General features: G+C 41.4%; 2 protein-coding genes across 6 annotated transcripts in view; both read right to left on the bottom strand.

Moving 5' to 3' along the window:
- Positions 1 to 275: 275 nt before the first annotated feature.
- si:ch211-167j9.5 (tyrosine kinase receptor Cad96Ca) lies at positions 276 to 10,437 on the bottom strand. Its single transcript, XM_062385182.1, has 12 exons — positions 10,310 to 10,437; positions 10,002 to 10,162; positions 9,828 to 9,921; positions 6,789 to 6,996; positions 5,992 to 6,130; positions 5,506 to 5,604; positions 5,207 to 5,367; positions 4,976 to 5,113; positions 4,404 to 4,515; positions 3,596 to 3,695; positions 2,652 to 2,751; positions 276 to 2,309 (listed from the first exon to the last, which is right to left on the bottom strand). The coding sequence occupies exons 2-12, from the start codon at positions 10,060 to 10,062 to the stop codon at positions 2,196 to 2,198; spliced, it is 1,326 nt and encodes a 441-aa protein (XP_062241166.1). The 5' UTR covers positions 10,063 to 10,162; positions 10,310 to 10,437; the 3' UTR covers positions 276 to 2,195.
- A 1,471-nt stretch (positions 10,438 to 11,908) lies between these two features.
- The window catches only part of usp32 (ubiquitin specific peptidase 32), a 44,985-nt gene continuing 36,464 nt past the window's right edge, over positions 11,909 to 20,429 (bottom strand). For all 5 annotated transcript variants that reach the window (XM_062386046.1, XM_062386045.1, XM_062386044.1 and 2 more), the window contains exons 25-34: positions 19,815 to 19,926; positions 19,491 to 19,690; positions 19,032 to 19,216; positions 18,123 to 18,209; positions 17,342 to 17,462; positions 16,862 to 17,053; positions 16,491 to 16,716; positions 15,908 to 16,356; positions 15,734 to 15,826; positions 11,909 to 15,581 (exon numbers count right to left, since the gene is read on the bottom strand). In XM_062386046.1, the coding sequence (XP_062242030.1) occupies positions 15,408 to 15,581; positions 15,734 to 15,826; positions 15,908 to 16,356; positions 16,491 to 16,716; positions 16,862 to 17,053; positions 17,342 to 17,462; positions 18,123 to 18,209; positions 19,032 to 19,216; positions 19,491 to 19,690; positions 19,815 to 19,926 (1,839 nt within the window). In that variant the 3' untranslated portion in view covers positions 11,909 to 15,407. The remainder of the gene's footprint in view (positions 15,582 to 15,733; positions 15,827 to 15,907; positions 16,357 to 16,490; positions 16,717 to 16,861; positions 17,054 to 17,341; positions 17,463 to 18,122; positions 18,210 to 19,031; positions 19,217 to 19,490; positions 19,691 to 19,814; positions 19,927 to 20,429) is intronic.

A 20,429-nucleotide genomic window follows, 5' to 3' on the forward strand; every position in this document is an offset into this window, starting at 1 on the left:
TGCTGTCTGCTCGAGACTGATCTGCTTTTTAGGTGCGTTAAGAAAGTCCAAAATATCTCTAACCACTAGTCCTCGAGCCCGGTGGAATATGTCACTAATGCAAGGAGAGATTAGAAGTTAGTTAGGAAAGGAGAAGATGTTAGGAGTTAGGAAAGGAGAAAATGTTAGGAGTAAGGAAACAAGCATACTGTGTCAGGGTGAAAATTGTATTTAATTCCACTGCATACAGTACAAGCGACACAAACGTTTTGTACTAACAGGAGAAAACCTCGTACACAACACAATATGGATGATGATTACACAGTTGTAGCGATGGTAGATACTTGTGTATTCAAAACAAATGAGCTGTTAAAAGACCCACCTCTTACAACAGAAACCGTCAAGTAGATAAACTACAGGTCTATTAGAAGAATGTAGATAAACCATTAATATTAGAAGAGAATTTCCTGCTCTAACAGAGAAACTGTCTCTGTTTACACCTTAATGCTAACATAGCTTAAAAACCCAAAGCAAAGAATTAAATAATTTCAACATGCATCATTAGACATTCAATTATCGGAAATAGTTTAAAAAAACATGCACTTGTCAAAGTGTAGGTGTGCTATGTCTTGAAAAAAAGCTTCGGATTCCTATCACTTGTGCACATGTACCAACTGTAGGCAAGCATCTAAAACATCCTCCTGGATAGCTCCCTGTGTGAACAGGTGTGTCCCTGACGTACACGCTGCGGCAAGACTGCAGTTAGAGTCAAAGATGAGTCAAAAAATGATCAAATTATCAGGTGCACAGTACAGAAAGCACCGCAAAGTAGAGGAGGAGAAGAAAGAACAATATAGGGGTAAGAATCACCCCGATTGTGGACATCATTAATGTTTATTTGGGTCGACATGACATGATATGCTATCAGTACAGGACTCTTTTGATATTTTTTATTATATATTTTTATTGTTTATTTATAGCTTACAAATTTGTCTGCCTGTGTGTGCATCTGTATACAGTCCAAACGTTCTTTGGGATGCATGACAGTTTGCGTGTGTATGTTGGGGGGGGCGCCAATTTGAAATCTCGCCTAGGGCGCCAACATTCCCAGGGCCGGTCCATGGTCTGCACATTGATGTACTCTGCTTTCTGTATTTGAAAAGCACTGAACCTCTCAACACAGTGAATCACCACCCATGGCTTACAGAGTTCCTTCAATACCAAGATTTTTACTCGTAATATATCTTCAGATCCTCCTTCAAAAAGGGGGTCTGATTGAAAAAAAAACAAAAGTAACTGTGTTCATTCATTATAAATGTGTTATCTGACCTTCAAGATCAGTAATTGGTTCTCTGAACGTATGAAACATGCATATGGGACAGTCAGCGAGAGGATGAGAGTCTGATGTCTTTCTGTGTTTCATTTCCAATCAGTCACAGATGAGGCTGAAAACCCCCCATTTGTCAGGCAGCCTATATTTAGTTTGTTTGAAACATTTGGGCTCAAAGATAGAAAAATCATAATATATATTATAATAATTTTGCCACAAAAGACAGAAAAGCCAGCTCCAGGAGAGGCTCAAGGAGAGGGTTCCAGTGAGAGCTGTTAGTTATGACAGCTCCTTGTGCTTATTATGTGGAAAAAAAATCATGCAAAAGAAAAGTTTTTACATAGAACGACTTAGAAATTACAAATGAGCAGACGGTGGCAATATGTTTCTTCACGACTGGTCAAACACAAACTCCAAAGCAGCAAAAGTCTACATATCTTCTTCACCGAACTGAATCCAGGATGGAGCCATTCAGCGTGCTGCTGTTTGTCCACGTCGAAACATGAACAAACCTCTGTCCATCCTCAGAGAGAAATCCCTTTTGTCAAACTAAAACTGTTGTACTTGTGTCAAAACAGAATATGAACAACACATCAAATGACTTGGATCAAGGTTAAAAAGTAGAGGCATGGTATAACTTTTTTTTTTTGACAAATCAGCCTATGAAATGGCATTACATTTACCGTCCAAGCAATATTATTCACTTTCCTGCTGCATCTATTTTTGCTGTTTTATTTTTGATGGGTTGTTCATGTGTGATCATCGAACAGTTGCCCAATTTGAAACATCACTTGAAAAGCTGCGCCAAACCAGATGCAGTCTAAACAGGGTGCATTGATTTGAAATGTAAAGTAAACTGCTGGATCTGATTTAGCAGTTAATCTATTTAGATGTGGTTTTCGTCCTCCAAGGTGACGCTTGCTGCTCGTAGATATTTAGAGTCATGATATTCAGCCTCGTCTGTAACCAGAAGCCCTGGGCTCGCGATGTCCACATAATCCTGCAGAGAAGAGGACAGGGAAGTTTTAATTCACCCACAACATACCACTTACCACAACTATATACATTATCAAACTGTGATGCAACATACTGTATGAGCAACTCATTGAAAGATTTGTTTTTCTTCAACATTTTTTAATCGTGGTTTAGATTCAAGGAAATTACTCCTAAATGTAAATTATTTCTTTCATCTCTGAGGATATTGTGTTACATGAGATAATGTAAAGGGCATGTAGTTTTATATTCTAGATGAAGTTTGCGTTAGGTTTCTTTTCTACATTTTACACATTAAAACAAAGTCAAGAGAGCAGAAACATGGTTCAGCCATTCAGCTGTTTCTTACTGCATCATTTTCCAGGATGTTCTCCAGCATGTCGACAATGTCTGTGAATGAGGGTCTCAGTGTGTATGGCTCCCGCCAGCAGTCCTGCATGATATGAAGTCTAAGGGGGATTAGACATTTCAAATCCTGTTACGAACAACTGGGAATAAAGATTCAGATGATGGTACAACTTAAAATATAGGACATGAGTGAAGATCAGACTGATATTTTGAAAGGATATTATTTCATTGACTAATCACAATAAGGGAACAGGGAGGACTAAAATGCAGGAGCTACAGATTATGAAAGATCGAAACTTGAAGGAAACTTGGGAAAAAGCAGAAAGCGTACAAGCAAGTTGAACAAGACCAACTGAAAAAGGGAAGCACACAGGCTTGAATACACAAGGAGGCAGGGCTGAACACAGGCGAAACACATTAGGAAAAGGTGCAGACATTCACAAGGGTGGGAAACAGGTCACAGTCAGGAAATCAAGATGGAGAAACACAAGGAGCATAATATCAAAATACAGCAGGAAACAGAACTCAGGGAAAAACAATAAAACACAAACCAAATCCAAATACAAGCTAGATGTGTTGTATCAGAAAGTGTCCAACAGAATCCGAAAGGTCTTGAGTAACATAGAGCTCACAGTCATGACATAATGATGATTAGTCAGTGACAAGGTCAACATCTAATATTACAGAGCAAAAGCTGGGAAAGGCTGAACCCTGTAGAGTGAGATTAGTTTGGACCATAACTGACTCTAGTTTAGTGTCAAAACAGTGAAAAACTGCTAATTGACAGCAAACTATTTTTTATTTAATAGTTATTCATTACATATAGCAAATATTGTATGCGCTTAAGAGAAACTATATGAAATTTAAGTTTTTGAAACATGAAAGTGCGTGACACAAAATGTATGAATCATTATTATTCAGTTTGATTTTATAGATTTTACTCACATCTCTGGTCTGCAGCCTTGAGGGTTTGTGTTTTTTTGACCAAGACAGATGTGGTACACCACTGCCTCTGATGACTCCAGGTCAGGGTATGGTAATGTACCTGAAAATGTAACGTGTACGTATGAGCACAGTGACAAATTAAAGAACAGATAGTTTAAATTGGTTGAATCAACTTTTCCACTGTTATAATACATTTAGCTCGTCAGGGTCTTTAGTTACCTGCTGTCTTTGAAAGTTAAAGTAATGAGTTTCATTGAATGCTCTTGAGTGGATAGATGAGTTAAGGATTGTCCCAAAGTGAATGAGATCTTATGATGAGAACAACATGAAACATTGTTTTGTTTTTGAAACTGTGTCAATCACAAAAATAGCTGTTTGCTGGATAATGATTCTTTATCCCGAGTAGTCAACTTTTACCTTGTAACACAGAAATAATCAAATGAAGTCTTGTGTCATTGAAATCAATCAAAATAAATGTCCTGTCAGCTGTTTTGATGGGGATTATACCTACTTTATATTTTGGTATTTTGGTTTTAATGTGGACTCTTTTGTTTATGGTCTTTTCCTGTGTCTCATTGTGTTTAGGAGTTCTTTGCTCCTTCCTGTCCCCTGTGTACAATTATCCAGTCAGTGATCGTTTCTTTGGTTTTTCAAAACTACCAGACATTTCCACTAAACAAGGTGGAATACTGAGAAAGAATCCATTAAATGTTGGCACCGATCCGGACAAAGGGAGAGATATGGATATATATTACACCTTCTATTCATTATATATATATGTTTGTATATTTAACTACTGTATACTCACCAAATGTCTGCATCTCCCACAGCACGATGCCAAAGGCCCACACATCTCCCTTGAAGCTGTAGTAGTTGTTCTTGAAGTATTCAGGTGGGTACCAGCGCAGCGGCACTGGCTGCTGTACAAGTTACACATATTGGAAAATGTGATTTTTCTTCTCCCCCCCCTCACAAAAATGACATGATGTCACCTGGTATGAAAGTATTTTGAATCACTCGCAACAGTTTTAGACTCAGTCACTATTGTAATATACCAGTACGATTATACATGGTGAGTTAATGGTGGAAATTTAGAGTAAACATTTTGTCATGTTACTTCTGGTCTCTCTCATCAACACCATGTTTTTCTGAAACTGTTGTTGAACAAAGATTAAATTGAGAGTGTGGTCAGTGTTGAAGTTATGAGATGACTTTCTACCAATGAAACCTGCATTAAGTGCTAATTTATAATATATTTCAACAACCTGTCATCTGATAAAGTCAAATGTCCTGATGGTGTCATGCATGTCAACTATTAGAAAAGTGCAATGAGTGTCACCGTTATTAGAGTCCTCCTGCGTGTGGCCCGTGTTGTCTTACCCGAGGGTTTCTCCAGCGGCTGCCATGGCGACTTGTAATGCGTGACAAATCTCGGGCAAGGCCGAACTCTGCCACTTTCACCTCCCAAGGAAACTTATTGACCATGATATTCCTCAGAGCCAAATCACAGTGCACAATCTACAGGGAAGACCACAGCGGATATGTGTTTAGTTTTGGTGGACAAATATAAGAGATTGAAACGTTACAGAGGACAGACTGTGATGTTGTCACCATTTTGGAGCGCAAGTGGTTCATAGCTAGAGCGATGTGGTAAGAGGCGATGGTGAGGAGGCTCTGCAGCTCAGGATCTGCACTCAGATGGCTTCTGTTGCTCTGCAGGAAGGTCTTCAGAGTGCCATAGCTCACATACTCCATGATCAGAATGTAAGGATCTGCACACAGCAATAGACACAGTCCGAACTCAGAGAGCAGCAGTGTACAACAGGGTGGAAGTTAGGGGACTTTCCCCCTCTTTCTTTCCAGCCAGTGGAACACGTTCATCCCCCCAGAATACACTGCATGACTCTCACCCTCAGTGTTGCTCCAGTCCAGTAACTGCAGGATGTTCTTGTGATGCACCAGTTTCCTCATGATGGAAACCTCTATGTCCACATGCTTAGAACGGACACCTCAGGAGGGAAAAGACACAGGAATCAAGCACAATATGATTGATGAGTTACTTTAGCTAAATTTGACCATTTGTGAAATGAGGCACTTTGTTTTTTGCACTGGCCAAAAAACCCTCTAACACCGACTTACATCTGACTTTTGTCGACAACGAGAACGGATTCAATCAGCATTCACTCCTCAAATTACTCTGCAGCAGTTTTGGATGACAGTTTGTCGCTTTTGATTTGATATGGTCCAATTTTGCATGCAGTTTGTATCTAACAAAGGTAAATGGAATGCTGACCCTGCTCTTACAACCTACATGGGTTTTGGTTTTGTGCAAACACGTTTATCTTACTGACTTTTATCTCAGAAACTGCCCTAAAAGAAATCCCTGTGTTTCTAACCTTCCTTGCTGATCTTGCATGTGAACATGTTGTGGCCTTTACACGTCCCTCTGGTCATCCTGGCCTGGTAGAAGGCGCCCTCCTTTCCTGATTTGATCAGCTGCAGCAGGTTCAGATCTGCCTTAGTGAACCGAGGAACCTTCAATAAATGACATTAGATATTCATCAGAGGCGGCTGGAGGCAGCTTCAGAACAGCGGGGGCATCCACCAACAAACCAATACCACCCAGGCCAAAGTCACACTTGTTTCACCACAGCTGTCGTATTTTGGCTCCACCTTGAGCTGCAGTGATGATATGCTCCACACAAAAGCATTAGCTGACAGATCTGCCGAGATGATGGGATGCAGTCATGTCAACATGGAGCAGAATCTCCAAAGAAAGTTTCCAACATCTTCTTAAATCCACGGCACCAAGAACTGAGAGCAAAGTGAGGAGCTACCCAGTACCAGTGTGGTGTTTCTAATAAAGAGCTCAGTAAGTGGGTATCATGGCACTCAGTTCACCCTCTGATGTGTGGGAGGTTTCCTCTGCTGTGTCCACAGGTGACTGGTGGCAGAAATCAATTGCTGACATAGATCTGAATTTCCCTCGGGATTAATAAATTATCCATCTATCTATCTATCTATCTATCTATCTATCTATCTATCTATCTATCTATCTATCTATCTATCTATCTATCTATCTATCTATCTATCTATCTATCTATCTATCTATCTAGATCTCATATCTGACAATAAATAAATGTTTCTATCTGAATCGTGCGATGGTGTGTAGAAGTTGGCAGAGTAGTGGTACCTGTGGCCGGACTCTCCACAGCCCCCTGGACGAGGCCCTGACTGTGCTGCTGTGCTGCAGGGAAGCTCGGAGAGGAAGCTCCTCCTCTTCCTCCTCCGCTGCAGAATGCTGCCTCACGGGCCTGACGGGAGCCTCTAGCCGAGGTACAGGGCGAAGCGCCGACTTGCTCAGCTCCAGCTCTCTAATGGTACGAACCAAAGAACGATATCTAAAAGAGAAAGTGGTGTTTATTGTGAAACACACAGCGCTCTACTGTCTCAAGATGTAGTGTTTTCTCTCTCAGTCTGATTGGAGAAGGTTATGTATGCCTTCATTTCATCTTGTTTAAATAACTGTATTCAGGGTTAAACCAAGAAGCACTTTGATACCTTCAGTTCGTACATGATCACAGCAGCTGTTCTCGTCTGCACCTCACTGGTTACTACAGACTTGATTTAAGATTGTGATGAATATTTCCAAAGAACTTCGCGGCTCAGCTAAGCCTCAGATCCTCGACCAGAGCTCTGCTGGTTGTTACGGCTTCAGTGACTTCAATAAGCTTTTACAGTCAAGGTGCCTCATCTCTCCCTGCCCGAGGATCAGAGACATCATTTAAATCACCTCTCTAAACAAGGGGAAGATTCTATACGAAGCTCAAGGCAGCTGCGGTGGGGTGGGGGGGGGGGGGGGGGGGGTTGGAATACTAAAAGCAATAGATAAAGGAAAATGATTCTTAGACTGATTGAAAAGAAAGAGTGAACAAGGCTATGCTAGTGGTTCTTTGAGGCTGTTCTTATAACACACTTGCTAGGGTCGCCCCAGTCTTTAAGGCTGGGGACAAAACAAAATCTGAGAACTATCGACCAATAAGTATCTTGCCCATAATTTCCAAAGTAGCAGAGAAATGGGTTACCAGAAAATTGACGGAACACTTAAATAATGGCTATGCCACTCTTCATCCATAGCAGTTTGGATTTAGGAAACTTCACTCAACAGAGACTGCTACTTGCTATTTCCTGGAAAACTTAAAAAGCCTGCTGGATAAAGGCGGCTTTGTAGCTGCGGTATTTCTAGATTTAAAGCGTGCTTTCGACACCATCAATCATGACTTGCTTATTGCCAAATTAACCCACTTTAACTTCTCAAACAGCGCCCTCTGTTGGATGAAATCATACCTGTCAGACAGGAAACAGGCAGTTCAAATTGGTGATTCATTATCTTCTTATCTAACTTGTTCTGCTGGAGTACCACAGGGCTCAATATTGGGCCCTGTTTTATTCAGCCTGTATGTCAATAACTTACCAGATGTCTGTAGAAATATTAAAATGCAACTATATGCTGACGATACTGTATTATACTGTCATGCCAGCTCAATCAAAGACGCTGCTGCAGTACTCTCAGGAGCCATGGTGCCAGTGTCCCATTGGCTCCAAAACTGTTGTCTACATCTGAATACAAAGAAAACTGTCTGTACAGTCAACTGCGGGACAGCAACCATCAGTCATGGTTGGTGGTGAGAGACTTGAGGTGGTTGAATATTTTAAGTACCTCTGGGTCATCTTCGATTCTAACCTTAATTTAAAGCAGCATGATAAGAAAGTTAAAAACACAATTAAATTTAATTTATCAAATTTCAAGTATATAAGACCTTTCCTGACTATGGAGACAGCAAAGACTTATATGCATGCAATGATATTTACTCACATCTCGTACTGTTACACAACATGGTCACATACCTCTGAGAGCACTTTAAAACCAATCAAATCTTTATTCAAGAGAACTCTTAAAACACTAGACAAAAAACCTATATACTACCATTATTGTAAAATTACAAATAAACACAAAATCATGGACTTCGATAGTTTTCAGCTGTTTTTGGATGTCTGTCTAATCTTTAAGGTTCTGAACGGTCTAGCCCCTCCACCATTAAAGAATTTTATAAAGAAGAAATCCCCTACAATAAATACACGAGCACTAACTAGAGGTGACTGCGAAATACAACGCCGCAAGACCAAATTTGGTCAAATGGTGGTGTCCATCAGAGGAACACAGTCCTGAAATATATTACCAACACATGTTAGAGACTGTGCCACTTACACCACCTTTAGAAAAAAACCTTAAACAGTGGTTAGTAGCAAGCCAGACCTGCTCTCATATGTAACCTTTGGTCATTCTAATTTTTTAACATGGACTCTTGATATGGGGACCTATTTTGTGTGTAAAAGTGTTTTTTTAATCTATTTTGTATACTGGTATGTTGTTTTTATGTTCTTGACTTGCCTTAGGACAACGGATGAAAATTAGCAATTAAGCTAACTCCGGCATATTTATATTGATGCTCTGGCTGACATATTGATTAATGTGCACTGTCCTAATCAAATAAAAAAATAAAAAATTATACACTTATAACAACATTTTAATCATAGCATGTTAATATGATCACACTGGCAATGCTTTGTAGCTTAAAATGACATAAGAGCAGCACAACAGTGTTAAACGTTTAAAAGAAGCACCACCACACAGGTGATGTCTAGAAACCAGAGTGTGATATACGTTCGGTCTGAAGCCAGTAGCCTGTAGGATAATGTAGGTCAGCCCGTGTTGAGTTTCTGCAGAAACACATTCTGGCGGCCAGTTTGACAGAACAGGAAAACCACACAAAGAACTAGCCACAATAACATGAGCAGTGGCTGCATTCTATTGGTTTTTACTGCTGCACTGCGCCTGCTGCTCTTAAATGGAATAGAGACATAAGTAAAGTAGTTACACACTTGCTGTTACCTGCTTTGACAAGGTTATATTTACTCAGTATTCAGTTTTCATAGAATGATATGAAACCCTCTGCCGGATGTTCTGTTAAAATACTCAAACAGGTAATTGAAAACCTAGACGTACTAACTCAAATGTAGCTGCACTTGTGGATTTAGTCGGCCACACTATGTGTTTGGTATAAAAAAATTAAGAAAATCAAGCCTAAGTGCAGCTTTACCAAAGATAAAAACACAATCAACGACACTGACACCAATAAATTCCTTGTGAAATCATTTTGACCTCTCTTACTTTCTGATACACAGGATGCCCAGCAGTGTGAACGTGAGGACGGTGAAGGAGAGGGCCCCCGCGAGGAAGTAGACAACCTTGTCCATCCCCAAACCTTAAAGAGTAGGAGAGAAACACTCAGCTCCAACGGGCTCTCACAGTGTGTCTCTAATCTCAGCTGGATGAAAATGTTACCTGTAAAGTCTGAGGGCGGATTCGAGCCTATCTCTTCACTGGTCTTATTACCATCCATCATATGGTCTGCTCACTGAGGGGGACTTTGTCTCAGACACGAGTCGTCACACTGGAAGATGGTGATCGTGGTATTAAAATACCATCAGTGAGCCAAAGAAATGCTGAGCAGATAGAAAGGTCATAAAATGAAATACTCAGACAACATGGGACTTTCTTTGTGAACGGAGGAATTGGCCCCAAACAATATCACACAGAGGAGACACATGAAGCTGAAACATTTAAATGTTTACGATACAACAGAGTCTCACCTGTGGTTACCTGAACACCAGATCATCCTTAAACTGACTGGGACGACAGTGGAGCTGGAGCAGTCCGTCTGGGTCTGTCCTGTTTAGTGTGCTCCACAACTCAACGTGGTCTTGTGCTAACCCTGTCTGTACTGTCACCAGCAGGAGACGTCCTCGCATGTCAACCCCCAACAAAAGCAGAGGAAACGCACTGTAGCAGCAGGTGCTTTGAGATGCATGACACTGTATCACATTCCACTTATGACTTCACTGCAGTCAAATCAACTATCACAGACGTTAAAACATAACTTAAACAGGCAGTGGCGGATCAGTGATGGGATTATCAGAGGTATGAAGAGCTCAGATGAACAAAATGTAAAACACAATGAATCAAGTTTAGCTGGTTTTGATTAATTCAGATCACATACTAAAGTTAGCCATGTTCTTTCAACCAAAAATGCTCAGAATCATTGAATACAGTTACTTTATGTGGGGCAAGATGGTGCAGTGGTCAACAGTAGTCTCAAAGGTTCTGGGTTTGACCCAGAGCCTTCTGTTTGGAGTTTGAATGTTTTCTCTTCTGTTCTGTGTGGGTTTGCTTGACGTACCTCAGCTGGTTCATTGGAGAATAAATGTCTCACACCTAAATCGGGTGCACATGTGTGGGCGAATGGTTGTGTGTCTATGAATGTTGGACCTGCGATACGCTGGGGAACCTACCAGGGTCTCTCTCGCCCCAAGGTCAGCTGGGATTGGCCCCAGCTCCTCCGGGACCCTCAAAGAATAACAGGTATAGATAATGGACGTAAACTTAAAAAGAGAAAAAACATTGTATATTTTTATACCAGTGATAGCTCAAGTGAAGTTTTGGAAGTAGTATTTCATTGAAAATAATATTTAAGACGGTAAAATTGTGCATGTTCTCCAGTTAAGTAACAGGCAATTTTTGTGATGATAATATATATATATATATATATATACCTCAAGTCTGACTTGTTAAATGGCTCACTTATTTCTCCGGGTGAATTTCTAGAAAAAAAATAAGAGACAGAGAGGATTTGATAAGAGGCGGAAAAGAAAAAGAACCTCACACTTGCGTGGGACAGAAACATTTTCTGCATTGAGGGGAAGTGGGGAAGTTGCTGCAGAGACCCTGAGTGTGGTTTCCTTTCTCATCTACAGATAAACTGCACCAACACCACAAGTTCCACTGACGGCTGTACACCTTCACACTGACATAATGTCAAATCATGGTCAATGTGACAATGGTAATGTTTAGAAGGTGTAATGTAACGTAACACACTAACACAATATATTCACATAGTGGATGACGTGAAGGATTGATGTGCTGGTGACGCTATAGATATTAAGTCATGTGAACAAGCTCTGAAGCAGCCATAGCACCAGGTTCACCTTGGGTGAAAAAAAGTTGATGGATCGCCAAAAGGTATAATTCATGAACGTCTCTACCAACTCTTCTTGTAATCCATCCGTTTACAGAGCACAGTGGTGGACCGACCAACCAGGTGAGTGTCAGTCCCACAGTCACACTCCCATCATCACAACAAAAACTGCATTTACCCCCCCCCTGGACATAAATGAAAACATTTCAGTCTGCTGTCATTTTTTGCTCTGCAGAATTTAATTTGTTTGTTGGATATTTTGTTACAGATCAACAGTATCACTCCATATACAACTACAAGTACAGTATTTTGTACAGTTCATATTCAAACACATACTTTTCATTGGCTTATTTACAAAACACATTTTTATGTACATGTTTTCATGTCAGTGCAACGTCACTTTCTTTCAACAAACACCTTAAAAAAATTTCTTTAAATTAACACGTCTGGTTCAGATCCAACAGAAATGAACTTAAATAAAAAGAGGCTACAGATACTGACAGATAGCTCAGTAGTAGATTGCACTGTCTGCGACCCTGAACCTTTCTTCTGGTGGGGGGGAGGGGTTTCAGATTTGAGCCCCGCATTTTACACGATCCGCTTTGTCCAGTTTCAGCTTCAGAGCTCAGTTCCGTTGGGCCGAAAAATCTATGTTCCGGGATTATAAAAGTTGTGCTGAAATTACCCTCAACTATAAACATTGTATTCTTGCTGATACAGTTGAAGCCACATGGGTAGTTAGCATAGCATCACACAAGTAGTCGTTTGAGGGCCAGAGGGGAGTAAAATAAGTAGACAGCCATTGCAACATTAAAGGAAGCAGACATTTCCAATTGGGGACTTAAGAGACAGATCCTTAGTTAAATGCTTCCCCTTGAGCCATGTGATGACAAACACGGACAGAAACTGGACATGGGCTACAGCTCGGTGCAAAGGAGGGAGGGAAAAAAAGAGCTCATTCAAGGAGAGCCCTTGTATGTACATTTCCATTTGTTCAATAAACGTAATCTGCAAAGGAAGGGAACAGTGACAGAGATCTCTCCACTCACAGACGTCCATAATGACACCACCTTCTCATAAATACAGCAGCTAAAAGGGCCGAACACAACGATCCAGCTCATGTGATCTAGAAGACAAAGTGGGAAACTGTCCGCAGCCTGTTCACAGTGATGAGAGTCCCACACAGCAGAATCATCTCTGCTGCAGGACTCTGCACAGCAACACATGCGTTTGTTCATTACAAACTAACCTCAACAGTCACATCATACCTCCAGATAAGAAGAGCAACAGAGTTTAGAATTTACATTGAACGGGTATTTAGATTCAGCACAAAGAAAAAGAAAAAAAAAGGAATATATTATCTAACTGTTGGGTCCAGTGATGAACGATTAGATAACAGATATAACTACCGTCCAGTCACATGCCTTAGCTCTCAACAGATTCAACGGACTTTGGTTAGTTTTTAAGTATAAACAAAAAACTTAAATCATCAGCCGATCTGAAATGTTGTTATAGTTTCCTTTACTTCAAGTCCTGGAGTTGTGTTGTGTTTTTCTTGTATTTGTTGAAATCTAGTGGGATTATAATCATATGATAAATGATATGACCCTAGTGATTAATTTAAATGACTGTCTCTCACTGTACCAAATCACCTACCAATGAGTTCACATAGACATAACTTCTATTCTGGGTCCATGGGACCAGATAAATCAATGAACAAGAACAGGAATAAAGTTAGTTTATGATAAATGACTCTACTCTACCCAGTTAGTAATCCAGTGTTACTGAAGCTTCAAAAGATATTTAGCAAAGTCAACTTCTCACCCAACTGCAGGGATATACAGGGTTACTCCATGACACTGTGAGTGGGTTTGGAGGTTCAGCCAAGTGGATATACCGCCATCAGCAACACCAGGAACACTACAGCTGCTACCACTACTACTACTGCTACTACTACTGGACCATCTTCTACTCGGTCGATATGTTGGGCATATGTTTAACTTCAATTTAAGGGAGCAGCGTTTTAGCTGAAGAATATGATTTAGAAAATCTTGGGAGTGGATTTAGAAAGAAGAGAGCTTGATTCAGATTCTGTAGCCTGCTCCTCGTGTCTCCTGGAGAGTTCAGGTTTGAGGCTACTAGCAGCTAACTTAAGTTTAATTGCACTGTAGGTGATGTAGAAGCCAGATTTTGACTATAACTAAGAATTTGTGGAATAAAAAAGGACAACCTCTTGGATTCTGCTGCACAGATTTGGATTCCTGTTTTTTAAGCTGTCCAGGTAAGTTCAGGGGTTCTAGAGGAGTGTTATGCCAAATCTGTGGAGCAGATCTTTAAAATTACTCTTTAAGTAACAATGTTAAAATGAAGGTGAATACATTTTTGATCACTTCTTTTTCTCCTTTCTTATTTGGGAGGGGGCGAACATTAGTGTCACGGACGGGTTTGAATCTCACCTGCAGTGGGTGAAAGGTACATGTGGAGACAGAGCTGTGGACATGAGCCTGACTGCTCTAAGTGTGGCATTGAGATAAATATCATCCCTGACCCGAAGGGGCTCCTGAGGCCTGTTTTCAAAACAACAAATCTATATATATAAAAAAAAAGTGCAGTATAAAAAGAAAAGAAATATCAAACATACATTGTGTATTGATTATGATAAGCATGTCTCTTCTGAAATCATGGCACCTGTCCTAAGCAAATCAAAGATTCCTGCTCAAGCTTTTCAGAGATTCTCAGCGAAGTTATGGATACACACAGATCAACATTGCACAAATCAACACTGATATATGGCAGCTGCAGGATGGAACAGTTTTGGCAAAAGCGCCTAATTTCATCTGGATGTGTGTGTGATTACCCCAATAAGGGGGGGCAGATTTATTGGGTTGAAATGTTTGTACCATGTCTCCTACAGGAAAGACGCATTTTATATTATTAATACTGTCAGACTTTTAGAGTACAAGTGGCTGAGCGGCTGCAAGAAGCAATGAGGTAGCATATGACTTAAGTCTTCCTTTGTGACACAATCACTACTAGAACCACTTTTTTAAAAGTTTACCAGACACCAAATTCCATCGTCATGTTGACTTGTGGCACCAAATGTGACATCCACGCACACGGTTTGGGCTCTGTTTACACTTGGCATTAAAAGGGTCTTCAATCACTGGCTGTGCATTTACAAATAGAAAGCATTACGTAGTCTTACTATTTTCCTTCTGCAGGTAAGATATCCTGGCTCAGATCACACGTTAACTCCAGTTGTCTTTTTTTCTCCACTCTGACATCACAAATGATAAATGCACAATAACAAAGCAACATCACTTCATGACTTTGCCATACTGGCATACATTCAGAGATGTGTTAGTATGCGAGTATATGTTACATGTATGTTATGGCGGATGTTTTTCACGTGAGGAGGAGGAGGAGGAGTAGGAGAGGAAGGAAGGGGGGCAGGAGTTGAGCAAAGTGCACCAGTTTAGTGCTTTCACCGGGGCTTCCATGTTGTCTGGGCAAACCGTTGCACTAATCCATGTTTGCGATCAAGTGTAGAAAGTGCTGCGACGCATCCCTAAAGACAGAGAGCGCTGTCTGACTCTGGTCATTAGCAGTTTGTGAGAATTCTTCAGATTGATCAGAATGTCTGGTGCTTCCTGCCAAGAGCAGCAGGGGGCAGCAGAGAGCAGGTGTAGTGCTGGCTGATGGAAGACAATGCGCCATCACTGGAGGACACAGTATTTCTTGTAGTCAGACTCAAAGTCTTCGTCCATGCTACTGGTGTCGGCCATCTTCTTGCCATCGATCTTTGGCAGGAACTGGGAGTAGTTTACACCTTGCTGCTCGTAGAAGAGGATGTAGGCTGAGTCGGTGTCGACTTCCTCCGAGGGCACTTCCTAAACAAACAAAAAAATGATGTCACAGTTGAGATCTGTTTGTTATGTGTGAGTGTGACATTGTATGTTTAACCAATTTAAGCCTTAATTAAATATTGAATGAAAGGTATACTTTGAAATACAAACACATTAACTGTTCTGCTGTTTTTTACCTTACAACTGCTGTCGTTGTAGCAGTACCACTTATCATTGGGGTTTTTGGCATACGTCACATAGTGGCCTCCTCCCATGATTCCTGAATGGCACTGAGAAGATAAATCACAAAAATATTTAGATTAGTTTCAAAAAGTAAGTCTATTATAACTATCAGTATGGCAGTGACTTACTGATATTGCATAGAGGTTGTAGATGTCGTCCAGACACATGTTGTCTCTGTGCTCAAGCAGCGAGTTGTCGGCATCCATGTTGCTCTCAGTGCTGCAGTCTGAGCTCATCCCGTTGGTATCACCGTTCAACAAGACCACATCACAGTGGCTGCTGGATGCCTCAGTACTGAACACTGACTCTGATGCGTTTGTTTCTGCTGATCCAGAAAGGCCCATGACCCCTGCTACTGCACTCCCCTCTGCGTCTGCCTGTGGAGCATCCTCCCGGGGCTCAGCCTCCGGATTTGCAACTGCATCCAGGTTCTCCTTGCTGTTAGACAGGCGGTGTCTGCTGCCCAGCGGAGGCAGGCGTAGTCGGCCGGGCCTTCGCCCTCCGCTCTTGGGGCTACTGGAGGGGCTGCTGGTCCGGCTGAGAGAAGGAGCTGACTTCCTGCTCGAGGCAGGGGAGGCTGTTGGGAGACCATGGGTGAAGCAGCTTGGTGATAAACTGCTCTGTTTGGTTATACTAAAATTGCTTTATTTCAACATTATTTCAGGCTCTCAAGAAATCATCAAACACAGTGTAATGAGCAGCATGTGGTACCTTTGGGGAGGTTGCAGAAGCCAGCAGGAGCAGAGATGGAGGACAGGTTGTCTTCTCCGACCCTCAGTAGATCCTCACTCTCACTACGTGAGTGGAGGGAGTGCTGCTCCAGGTCTCTTGGAGCCAGGAAGGCGCTGGGGTCAAAGTTCCCCCGCGGGAACTTGACAATCTTCTGGGACTTGATCCAGCGACCATTAACAAACTGGAAGCGCTTCAAGTGGACAATCTGGTGAGGAGACACACAAACGGGGTTGTCCTATTGTTGATGGAAAGGTAATTGATAACACTGATGACCACACAGAGCTCTATGTAAAAACTACAACAGTTAGACAAGATCTCAGGTCCGACAGTCTTATAAGTGTGCCACTGACCAGAATGGGTGGCAGCCTCCAGAGGTCCAGTTTTTTCGTGGCTAGCCGATGGGTCTTGCACTTGGAACAGTAATAGAGTTCGTCCTCTCCCAGCTCCTCTTCACTGGTGAAGGCCTTCAGACAGCTGTCCAAACTGATGGGCTCAGCCTGGGCCCGACGGGACTGCGCCACACTGCAGTGCTCCTCCACGATCTGCAGAGACACCATGATGTGATGAGACTGCATGGAGTGAGGATGTATTCACAGTACACGGTTCATCAATACAGAGAAAGAAAAATGCGTAAATTATGGTCAAAAATCAAATCTGTTGATCTCAGAGTCTAAGTTAAGGTTTCCCTCAAGGTAGTCCTGAGAAAACACGTTCTTGGAGGATAATGCTGGTAAGCATCAGGCTATCAGTTATGGTTAGAGTAAGTCTGCATAAATTGAATGCAAGTCTGTGATGTCCAAAACAGTGACGTATGTGAATGCAAGTCTCACCCTCTCCTGGGAGGTCTGGTAGCGGAGGTGCAGGGCAGTGGGGTCCCAGTCCACGGCTATATAAGCATTCCCAACACAGGCTCTGTCCTCTGTGCAGTCTATTGTACAGCCTCGACAGAACCTGGAAACATAAAGATGCAGTACAAACATTCACCTGGGCACAGAAATCGAGAGCGCATCCATTAAAAACTATCCTTGTTTGAATTAACAGGAGCATATTAGCTCTTTAATTGTCATAAATTCACTATTTACTTCCAAGGTGTGCTCAAGCCAGTTGTTTCAAAATAAAAGCACCAGTGGTCCCATTTTGATATATTTCATTAAGAATAGTAAAAAAGTGACAAATCATTGTAAATTATTGATAAAAAACACCTCGCAAAACATTTTGAGTTAGAAAGACTTAATTTGCAGTTATGTTTAAATCATCAACATAATTGGTACACAAGAAAAGATATTTATCAAGTGTAATTAAGGGAAAATACTGTATAAGGACGATACTTGGCAGAGCATATTAAACCAGTTACTTACTTACTATCAATGAGTAGTAATTAAGATGTTAATGAGGGAAAACTCTATGTTAATTATCTGATGAATTTGGAATATGGTTATGCACGATACAACATTAATTAAGGGTTTTATAATGACTAATAAACAGCCAATATGCTCCCAATAAATATGCTGAAAGAAACATATTTAATTTCTTATCTACATTCACAAATCTAGACAAAGTCTCCCAAGTACCAAATGTGTAAGAACAACGTCTGCATGAAAGAAATCTTACCTGTACCAGGGACACCAGGCACACGAGTTACCATCCTTACCCACGACCCGCAAAGTGAAGGGGTACTGGTAGCCCATACTGTCATCACTGCAGGTTCACAGATGTGGAGGAGACAGAATGAACCATTAGTTTTCTTCTGATGTCAGGCTTACTGTATGTGTTACAAAACCATGTCTTTGTTTTATGTATGTGATGAGTTATTCAGCAGTTTGTTGAACCCCAAGTAAATAACAGAAATGGATGAAGTGCTAGATCAGCAACAAGGCTATGTGAATCAGCTCTGGCCATTCACCACCATGGTCTCTTTGCTGTGCAACACTGAGGCTACGTTCACACTATTACATTTCTAAACGCCATTTTAAATCTAAACTGAGCTCCATCCAGACAAGTGGTGTAGCATTATACCTGAAATAAAACCATTCACACAAATAGATACAACAGAGAGCAGATGTTCTCGTCAGCATTTATTTGCTTTGTGGAAAAATACTGAGAATGAGAAAGACAGGGAAATATTTTCTTGTGAGAGAAGAAAAGGTCGAACTGAACATTAAGTGTTAGCTATGCTCTGCTTCCACCGCTGGAGTCAAGTCATGAAAAGAATGTGTCATTGTTTCCTAAAGTCTCAGTTTCCTTCTGTTCAGACTAAACACAACTTGTCCTCATCTCAGGAGCTGGTGTCTCAGACAAATGTTTATCAATTTAGAGCAAAAAAAAATGAAGGAAATAAAAAAATCAATATTTATAAGAACACTGACATTTAAGTAAATATCCCCCAGTCAGATGGAAAGGATCTGTGTCAGCTTCCTTGGTTACTTCAGCAAAAAGATACTAATATATCATTGTGGCGTCAGGGAAAACAAATATTTACTTCATGTAGAGAATACATGGGGGAGGAAAGTGTCAACTTACCAGTCCTGGGCATGGTTACTAGCTTCCTGTGGCGGGAGTGGGCTGGCCAGACGGGAGACTTGGATCCAGACGGCGTCATACAGGTCTTTCTTACTGGTGTGGACAGTGCAGGGAACTATGAGGGGCATGCCAAACAAACTGGGCCGATTCTTTTGAGATGACAGGAAGTACAGCTCCGTGCGCATCTGAAAGTGGACAAAGTAAAGTGTAAGTAAAGCATAAGCTGGGACTCAGCCATGTCAGTGTTCTGCTCACTCTCATTGACACGGAAACTGTGGTAAAGCAGATGTTACATAATGTAATGAAACTATTTTTGTAGCCTGAATAATTATGTAGATTTTTATGTTAATTCCATAATTATTATAATTATTATCACAGATTGTACATTCAAAAACCTTCCATCCATTTATCCATACAATTATACACAACACTTGTTTAAACATGCTGTACAGCTCTCACCATCTTCCTGTGCATGGCGATGATGTATCCAATGAACGGGCTTTCCTGCAACGGTGTGATGTGTCCGTTTGTGACTCCACAGGTGAGGGGCGCGTCAGGGCTGCAGGGCACCAAAGTGCTGGGCCCACCGTTAGGGATGAGGACAGACTTATTGCCAAGGTGCCCATTAGCAGCTGAGCCATTGGCCACTGGGGTGATGTCTAATGAAGTTGAGAAGAGAGAGCCAGAAAGAAAGGAAAAATACTGTCAAGTGTCTAGTCAACTGTGGACTCTCAGACAGAGCTAATGTTAATACAAACACAGGGTGGGAGTTGTCCAGCTCACCTGTCAGTGTGGGCGAGCTCAGGGACGTTGGTGAACCTGGCACTGGGATCTCAAACGCACACAGGAAGCCGTTTACTGACAGACGCACCTTCTGGTTGTCCTGAGGGAAGTTCTACACACAAAGCATTGCTACATCAGACTGAGTGTTTCATTGTAATTCTATACAAGCACAAGTAGTGTGTATCTGTAAAGTACAAGCACACACAAAACCTTCTGTTTTCATCTCAGTGAGGACATTCAATGGTATAACACATTCCATAGCCCCCTTCTCTGTCCTAAACCTAAATGGTCCCCAAGCACCAATAAGACAGCTGGGCTCTGTGTATGTGGACAGTGTGTACTGTATGCACACAGTGACTCCTGGAGGAAGGAAGAATGTAAATACCAACCCCTGCAAACGACAGCGGACATGAATCTTTAGTCCGGAAGATTTTTGGTCATCCGGGACTTGTCTTGATTTCCACAGTTGCATTTGAACAGTGGACATTTTTACTTGGAAGCACTTTGATACAGTTTTGTAGCCCCCACTGCTCTGTGGGCATCACTTAGCTTCATTACAAAGCAGCTACTTAGAGGAGTGTTACCGCAGGGTTTGAGAAGACAGAGAACGTATCA

The sequence above is a fragment of the Platichthys flesus genome, chromosome 4 (genome assembly GCF_949316205.1).
Source record: "Platichthys flesus chromosome 4, fPlaFle2.1, whole genome shotgun sequence".
In the NCBI taxonomy this organism is placed as follows: domain Eukaryota; kingdom Metazoa; phylum Chordata; class Actinopteri; order Pleuronectiformes; family Pleuronectidae; genus Platichthys; species Platichthys flesus.